Consider the following 9,397-nt stretch of genomic DNA (forward strand, 5'->3'; position numbering starts at 1 on the left):
GCATAGGTGATGGTTCCTCTTTTGAGAAATTGCTTTTTTTTATATGGGATTTGCTAGGGACCATTGCAGCAGGCATTTTCCGCTTGGGCTGTTGCATGTGAGAGCAGCCACACAGGCTTAGAATTTGTCTTATTCATTTAATTCATTTGAGGTGGCTGCTCTCACATCCAACAGCCCAGGCGCGAAATGCCTCATGCGATGGTCCATAGCAATTATTTGTAAAAGAAGAGGAAAGAAGAACCTTGGGAGGGTTATCTTTTTTGAGATGTATATGTATCCATACATATAGGGAAATGATAGATTCGCCTTCTTTTCTTCCCCGGACCACACCCTAGTAGTGTAAAAAGAGTAGTCATAATAAATACACTCAAGGGGGGTGGCCCCAAGAGTAACAGCGAATATATCCACCCCCCAATAGAGAGAGAGGGGGAGGGAGGGAGAAGTGGAGAATTATAAGTTAGCCTAGAGAGAGAGAGAGAACTATAAATTAGCCTAGCCAACTAAAACAGGTTGGACATTTTGAAAGAAGGCCGGAGAAAGTTTCGTGTGAATTGAGCCTAGCCCGCTAAAAAAGGTTGGACATTTTGAGAGAAGGCCGGAAAAAGTTTCGTGTGAAATGGCTTCTCAAGAGGTAAGAAAAAGCCTTTTTATGGGTTTTATTTATGAAGAGTAGTATTGGGTTTAAGAAAAGGAAAGTGATATTTTAGTAATTATAGCTCAAGTTTTCATATTCATGAAAAGCTCCTTTGGCTTCATTTTCATTTAAAGAAATTTCCTATAAAAACTCAAGTGTTTACACATAGAAATGGTTTCAAAGCCATGAAAGCTCAATACCTCCCACCACATCATCTCTTTGGTCTCTAGTTGTTGAGTAGTTACATGCCCCAAATCATTCCCACTTCATGTCTTTTTCATTTCAATATAAATATTTCTCTCTCTTCTCTTCTACTTGGGTATGTGATATCATAACCTAATTCAAACAAGAAAAGAAAAAGTTGGTTCTTGTGTGTTAGTTCCATCCTAAATCCGTTACTATATATTTTCCTTTCTTCTATCTAGCTCTTTCTGCACTTCTATTTTATTGAGCTTCTAATGGAAAAAATGAGTTTGTCTGAGAACAGTCAGTCTTCGATTCCGCCGGGATTCCGATTCCATCCTACAGAGGAAGAGCTCCTCCAGTGTTACTTGAGGAAGAAGGTGGCTTATGAGAAGAATGACATGGATATAATCCAAGACATAGGCCTCAATAAGCTTGAGCCTTGGGATATACAAGGTGATCAGTCAATAAGTCCATGTTTGCAAAATAAATTTTATTTTGATTGGAGTTTTTATTTTCCTCGTTCTTCTACCATTTCTGACTCTCTCCTCAGTCATGCGTCTCTAGCAAGGTTTAAAATTTCGGTTTTGGTACCGGTTTCGGTCCCTGGAATTTCAAATTTTAGGTCGAAATATGGTACATAACTCGAAACGAATATTTTAATCCATATTAAATTTCGGTCGAAATTTCGGTGAAATATTAAATTAATATAAAAAAACAGATTTAAATGGCCGTTTCGGTTTTGATGCATTTCGGTGTTGGTCTCCACCAAAATTTAAAACCATGGTCTCTAGTCTCTCCTTCTCTCAGCTAGCCCTCTAAACTAATTTTCATGGCCGACAAACATGGCCTAATTGCCTTTTAGTTGCCTTAATTAGGGCTTCTTTGGATGCAATTTTCCTCATCCCTATGCAATTTTGCACAACCCGGATGATTTTTGTTCAAAAAATTTTCCGAACCCGTTTGAGTTATGGATTCGTCCGAACATCAAAACCATTTTTCATATAAGGCTATGTTTGGCAACCATGAATTTTTTTTATGGAATGTTAGCTTACCAAGTTTTGAGAGAGGGAGATGAGAGAGACTTGAGAGGACATGAGCGAGGAGATGATGCGAAGTTGCCGAAAAAAATAAGGAAAAATAGATGATGCGAAGTGACAGAAAAATAAGAAAAATAAAACCCTATTTTGAATAGAGCTTTTCTTTTTCGTATTTTTCAGCCACTTCTTATTGCAACGCCTCAATTCGAGAGTAGCCATGACTCTCCTCAAAACAGTCCCCTCACTCATGCCTTCTCAATTTTCTTCGCCGCTCTTCTAGCCCCTCTCCCACCGTTTGATAAACCAATATTCCATGGAAAAAAAATTAATATAGCTTCCAAACACGGCCTAAGATTATATGCAAATAATTTTTGGAGGTATGGAAAGAGGCTCCTACACCATGATAAAATTCAAGTTCAAGTGCATCATTTTCACATGTTTATTTTCGAATTTTGCAGAGAAGTGCAAAATTGGATCCGGTCCACAAGATGATTGGTACTTCTTTAGTCGCAAAGATCGAAAGTACCCAATGGGCACACGAACAAATCGTGCAACAAGTGCGGGATTTTGGAAAGCCACCGGTCGTGATAAGTTCATCTACAGCGATTTCAAACTTATAGGAATGAGGAAAACTCTTGTATTTTATAAGGGAAGAGCACCCTATGGCCAGAAATCTGATTGGATCATGCATGAATACAGGCTTGACGATCACACCAACGCGAACGCCCAATCAAATGTAACGGTCCTTTTAAAATCCCGCAAAAAGTAGTCCTTATTTGTAAATAAGATTACTCGAATTTAATCTATTTGCAAATGGGAGAAAATTAAGGCCTCTTTGGAAGCCATTAACTATATTTAATTTCTAAAGCTATTATAACACCATTATATTTGCAAATAATCACATTTGACTTCAAAACTATATTATATAAATAATTCTTCAAAACTTCCCAAAGTTTAGATTCGGGAATGAGTGGGGCAAATGTTCAGAAAATTAAAGAAATGTTTAGTAAAACATTGGAAAAAATCATGATTTTCTCTATTTACCACACATATCGATTATATAATATAGATACTTATTTTCCAAATATATAAGACAACAGAAAAGATGGAAGGATGGTTAAGTGCATGCATTATTTGCAAGATTAGGGTGTGATTTCAAGTAATATATGGGGAAATTGATGAATTATTTGTTAAATTTGCATTTGAATAAAAAAAATTTGGGTTTAGTTTGAAAAAATTGAATTTAGTTCAAGAAATACTAGAATTTTTAAAGTTTAAAATGGGCCATCAAAATGTCATGACTTTATCAAGATATTTTCATTCATTTGAAGAATTTTGTAACTATGGAGGTATCCAAAGATCCCCAAGTCATCCAGCATATTTTCCTTCCCATTTTAATGTTTGATTTACACTTATATCTATTGTATAATATAGATACTTATTTAGGGTGTGATTTCAGTTTTTATTTAGAATTTCTTGTGAGACTTACGAATAATATATGGCGAAATTGATGAATTATTCGTTATATTTGAATCAGAAAATTTGGGTTTAGTCTGAAAAAATCACATTTAGGTCAAGAAATGCTAGAATTTTTTAATTATTTGGGGTTTTTTAAGCTTAAAATGGAGCATCAAAATGCCATGACATTTTCAAGAATTTTTCAATTATTTGTAATGTTTGTTTTACACTTATATCTATTGTATAATATAGATACCTATTTTTCTAACTAAGACAACAACAAAAAAATATGCAAGAATGGTTAATTATGTGCATGCATTTGCTAGATTAGGATATCATTTCAGTTTATGTTAAAGAATTTCTTGTGAGAGTTACAAATAATATATGAAGAATTGATGAATTATTCATTAAGTTTGCATTTAAATTAGAAAATTTAGGTTTAATTAGGAAAAATTGCACTTAGTTTTAAAAAATTCTAGAATTTTTGAAATACTTGGGATTTTTAAAGTTTAAAATGGGGCATGGAAATTTCATGATTTTTTCAAGAGTTTTGCAATTATTCAGAGAATTTCATAACTTTGGTGGCATATATCCAAAGAGTGTGGGTATTTTTTCAAGAGTTTTTCAACTAAGTCATCCAGCTTATTTTTCTTCCCATAGTAATGATGTTGCATAAAATATCCATATTTAACCACTATTGAGTTCCTTCATGGCAGATATTGTCTGATACAATCCAAGACTCCAGCTCAGCAGGAGAGATGAACACCCAAGAAGATGGATGGGTGATATGCCGCGTTTTCAGGAAGAAGAAGATTCTCAAGATACTAGATAGCCGTGAAAACTCGCCGATCAACTACGGCATCTCGCCGATAGAATCGGAAACAGCCGCCCAATTGTTCCATTCTAGTAGTGATGGGTCCTTGGACCACATTGGTCAATACATGGGAACAAAATACATGAAAGAAACCGATCCCAATGCCAACAACAACATGGCCTTTATCCGGCATCCAATTGAGAGGACCATCGGATCAGTGCACGAAAGCTTCATCCAATTTTCACAGCTAGAAAGTTCAACTCTCCCGCCACTAATTCCCTATGATTGCCACCAGTTCGACTATAGCCAAACTTGCTACACACCGGTCTATGTTCCCGATGAAGCTTCTTCTATGACCAACCTAGGTAATTTGGTGAACCCAGTTCACCAGCCCGAATCGGGTCTTCATGGTTGGGCCACCATGGACCGGTTTGTTGCCTACCACCTTAATGGAGGCCAATCAGAGACATCACTTGAGCCCAACCCGGGTTGGGTCACCATGGACGGACTACTCGCCTACCACCTAAATGGCCAATCGGAGACATCAAACGTGCCACTCAATTACTTGAATGATCCCAACCTCGCATCTTCCTCCATCCCACCCAATGAACTCCCATTCCATGGTCCCTATTTTCGCTCCCTAGAGGAAAACAACGACATTGATCTTTGGAGCTTCGTCCAATCATCAATGACAAAATCCTCCCAACCGAAATAATAACAAGTAGATTATTATTGTTATCTACTTGTTATATTACCATTACACAGGCCATGTTTGGCAGGCATGAAAGTTTTTTCCATGGAATATTTGTTTATCGAGTGGTGGGAGATCGAGCTAGGGACAAGGAGGGTGGGAGGGAGAGAATTGAGAAGGCACGAGTGAAGAGAGGTTGAGAAGTGGCAAAAAAGACAAGGAAAAGAGAGACCCTACTCAAAATAGAGTTTTTGTTTTCCTTATTTTTCAGCCACTTCACACCATCATCTCACTCACACCCTCTCAAGTCTCCCCCTCCCCTCTCCCTACCCTTACCTCAACAATTGGTAAGATAATATTCCAAGAAAAAAAAAATTCATGGGTGCCAAACATGGGTTGAATGTAAGATAGATGTAATGTACATATGTAATCATAGATTCAAGTTGGGGTGGCAAAGTCATAAAATTATTGTTTATCTATTTGTCATATCGACATTAGAGAAAATGCAAGTAGACATAGAAATAATGTACAAATGTAATAATAGAATTCCAGTTGGGGGTGGCAATACCAATATTTTGATATCATGTAATAATAGAATTCCAGCTGGGGTGGCAATACCAATATTTTTTCATAACCACGATGTCTTTCAACTAAATGCTGTGGAAGTAAAATAGAACTTTGTATGGTGTGCAATTTTCTCTTTCTGCCTCTAATTATATCAGACCATTTAAGAGTTGCATGAAAATAGTTAGCTCTATTAATGCTTGAGAAGGTATCGGAAGCTCTCTTTATCTACAACCTTGTAATGGAAGACTCAGTGTACGTTTCATACTTTTCCCTGACTGTAACAAATGATCCTAAAAAATGCATTGAATGCCTTCAAGTATTAACCTAACCTAAGTATGGGTCTCTATTTCTCTTTTTCCTAGCATGTTCTCAAAATAATGAAATTGCGCACTGCCCTATACATGCATCTCTCCCACCCATCTTCAAAATCTCTTGACTTTTTCAAGATTTTTTCACTATTCGGAGACATCTGTAACTATGGTGGTATCCCAAGAGACCCCAATTCATCCAACTCATTTGCCTTCCCATAGTAATATTTTTGCATAAAATATCAATATTTAGCCACTATAGATTCTTTCCTAGATATTGTCTGATACAATCCAGGACTCAAGCTCAGTAGGAGAGATGAACACCCAAGAACTTGGGCAGGTGTTATGTCGTGTTTTCACAAAGAAAAATAATCACAAGATTCTAGATAATCGTTACAGCTCGCCCCTCACCTCCAACACCTCTGAAATTTCACTGATCACCTCCGACATAAATGGTCAATGGTTCCATTCCAGTAGTGATGGGTCCCCGGACCAGATTTTGTCAATTGATCAACGCAAGCAATAAACCTGTGACACCCTGCCCCACACACATATTAATTAGGATTTGTGATCTAGTAGTCTTAATTGGGATGAGTTCTAAATACGAGTTGAATTTAATAGATAGGGCCGGTGAGTACAAGTACATCTCAGCTGATCGAGGGCCGAATGTTCGGACGGATCGGGGGCTGAAAGCTACAGACCTGTTATCGGACCACGTCAAATGCTTGTATTGACGATCAAATCAAATGATCTAGATCGGGCCAGGGCTATAGCAGACAAGTATTACCCGAAGGCTGATCGTCCTAGGAACGGTAGGAGATCAAGCCGCCAGCTGGATCGATGGCCCTTGTCGATTCCATTACCATAATAAGTGGTTTGGATCGTCAAAGTCGTGGGCCCCGCCCTTGGCTAGTACTTCCCACACTTTTTAGTTTTGGTAGAAGAGAATCTAGAGAGTACTGGTGTTATTAAGGAAAGGGAGTGTTCGATATCAATATTTACTTTCATTATAAAAGAAATATTCCTATAATTAAATTTGTTTCAATTTCAAGGATTTTGTGTTTAGGGAGAGAGGTTTTAGGAATTTACTTTGGAAAATGATTTCAACACAAACATGTTTTGATACATGACGCTCATGTTCCTTGTCTTTTAGTATTTAAAGACATGTAAAAGGGTTTTTACCGTTCCCAAAAAGCACTAATGGGACCATTAAATGCTAAAAGACAAGATGCATGAGCGCATGTATCAAAACATGCTTGTGCTGAAATCATTTCCCTTTACTTTTGGTTGGATGTACGGAAAAGAGTACGTTTACGAAGCTTGGAAAATTTTATGCGGAGATTAGAGAAGTTTTAGAAATGTTTGCCATTTTGTAGGGAAATAAATTTGAGAGAGAGAGAGAGAGAGAGAGGTAGTAGGCTTTTATTAAGTTGTTTTGGGCATCCAAAGGGAGTGAAAAACGGTCCTAATTTGTTGGGATACTTTCCATTTTGTTAAGAAAAGATGTGAGAGAGAGGGAGAGAAGTTTTATGGATTTTAGTTGTTTCTTATTGGGAAATTTGAAAACTTAATTTACATTTTGGAGGTGAACAAGATCTCTCGAGTTGGTAATTTTAGAAACTTGTACTAGAATTCGTCATTTAGTTTATTGAGTTTGGGTAGTGTAGTTAAAGCCTTTTGATTAGTTTTTGTTGTTATTATAGAAGTAGATTTTTTATTAGTTTAGTTTGGGAGATTTCAGTCATCAGAAAATGACTCCTATTCTAATTAAAAGTGGGTCGTTCAACAAGTTTTTGGGTGGCCTTTTCTTTTGATCTACGAGTTTCTTCACCACAATAGGATTCCTTTTATTTAAGAAATTAGTGTACTTGAGTTATATGGGAAGTACAAGAAGAGAGGCCTTAACTTTCCTCTTGTTTCTATAAATACCCCTATATGGTTGAGGAATTAAATCCTTTATTTGTTACAATTCACGGTTCTGTGCATGATAGATTCTTGAGTGTAGTTTTCCTGAGTTAAGACAACATGAACCGAATGGGTTTCTGGTTCTCTACTGCGAGTACACTACTAACCTACACTTGTACATCCCGCATTTCTATGGGATGCTGACAATCATCGTGAACCGCTAGTTGCTGTCGATTCCATTGTGAATTGATCTTATGGATGAGTTGCTTCTATATCCGTTTGCAAGATCTTCACTGTCTTCTTGTGTTAGAATATATGAGATCTCAAAGTCAGATCGTGTTGAATTCACACCGTTTGATCACCATGGTGCTATATTAGGCAAGTGGGTTGAATGGGGTAACCTAGCTAGATTAGGCAGCTAGCTTAAATTTGCAATTAGGCTAATCTTAGTAGGTAGGTTTTCTAGAATTATCTCTTGCCTCGGTTATGTTTATCTCTTTCTATATAATCACTCATTAGGGCGTATCCAAGAATAATAAAAATTCTCTCAAATTTGTCATCTTGGATCTTGATTTTTGATCTTGAAAAGAGGGATTTTCTAGAGATTACCCTTGGTGTAAGTAACCTTTTATCCTATGCCATTGTTTTTGGCTTATCTTTTTGAAATATGACTATTAGATGTGCTTATTTATGATTAGTTATTTTGAAAGCAATTTTTGAAATTTATGAAAACATTGTTTGGGAATTAAATGAATTTTAAACACATTTATGCAAAAACTTGTTCCTTTGTTCCATAAATATGTCTTAGGAAAAGTAAACCTTAGAATGGAAAACTCAGTGTACCTTTCATTATTTCCCCTAAGTGGAATAAATGATCCTAAAAATTCATTGGATGCCTTCAAGCATTACCCTAACTGTGCGTCTTTATTTCTTTTTGTTCAAGTAGGTTCTCAAAATGCTGAAATTGCACATTGCCCTATACTTGCATTTCTACCGGTCATGGCATTTCTACCTTAGCCTGATAAGTCGCTGTTTTGAAGTGGCTACAATCTAGGTGGTCTCGCCTGGCTGCCAAATGAAAGGGAGATCTGGTTGCAGTGGAAGGAAGATCTGACTCCAATTGGGTTGAATATTGAGAAATACGATGGCAAAATCTTATCCGATCACGAAAAAGAAATATATAGAAAGATGCAAAGACACACAAGCACAAGATATACTTGATTCCGCCAAGATTCGCGCTTACATTTATGGGGTGAGATCTAATCTTCCACACTGAGAAAGCAAAATGCTACGAGAATTATAACGGATTTGCCCAAAACTCGTAAATTGTAACCCTTCCCGTCTTTCTCAGTCAAGATTGTACACAAAATCAACTCTCACTGTGAAACAACTAATTACCCCAAAAGCTTAAGCTGCTAGAGATGGTGTTATTTAATCATTTATACTTTAACACCCCTCAGTCCCCCCCCCCCCCCAAAAAAAAAAAAAAACAACCCCGAGTCATGGTAGGAAACACCTACCTAGCCCTAAACCTATACAAATTAGGACACCTAATCCTCCTTGTCTATCCTAATCATACTAGGATGACTAGCGTCAAAGGGAGGTATCATCTTCCTACTTATGTAGGAAACAAAGACACCAATCCCAAAATTGAATCCCTATACCTCTACACTGCCTCTGTCTGCTTTGATGCCAATGGGAGAGGAGTTCTTGCCATGGATTAGGTGTCTTCTCTGTTGGAGTATAAATGATTAAATAACACCATCTCTAGCCGCTTAAGCTTTTGGAGTAATTGGT

The 9,397-nt window shown here is 37.0% G+C and overlaps 1 protein-coding gene across 1 annotated transcript; it reads left to right on the plus strand.

The window, feature by feature from the left end:
* Positions 1-1,039: 1,039 nt before the first annotated feature.
* On the plus strand, positions 1,040-5,372 carry LOC143846855 (NAC domain-containing protein 43-like). Its single transcript, XM_077355446.1, has 3 exons — positions 1,040-1,273; positions 2,316-2,593; positions 4,032-5,372. The coding sequence occupies exons 1-3, from the start codon at positions 1,093-1,095 to the stop codon at positions 4,842-4,844; spliced, it is 1,272 nt and encodes a 423-aa protein (XP_077211561.1). The 5' UTR covers positions 1,040-1,092; the 3' UTR covers positions 4,845-5,372.
* The last annotated feature ends 4,025 nt before the right edge of the window (positions 5,373-9,397 follow it).

The sequence above is a fragment of the Tasmannia lanceolata genome, unplaced genomic scaffold (genome assembly GCF_043159265.1).
Source record: "Tasmannia lanceolata isolate RefF3 unplaced genomic scaffold, GAP_Taslan_0.1 ptg000015l, whole genome shotgun sequence".
Lineage (NCBI taxonomy): Eukaryota > Viridiplantae > Streptophyta > Magnoliopsida > Canellales > Winteraceae > Tasmannia > Tasmannia lanceolata.

Bases quoted from the DNA above. Each gene is read 5' to 3' on its own strand.
- LOC143846855 (XM_077355446.1), top strand. From the start codon at position 1,093: ATGGAAAAAATGAGTTTGTCTGAGAACAGTCAGTCTTCGATTCCGCCG. The intron at 1,274-2,315 runs GTGATCAGTCAA...CGAATTTTGCAG, and splicing joins TGAGCCTTGGGATATACAAG to AGAAGTGCAAAATTGGATCC. The intron at 2,594-4,031 runs GTAACGGTCCTT...CCTTCATGGCAG, and splicing joins ACGCGAACGCCCAATCAAAT to ATATTGTCTGATACAATCCA.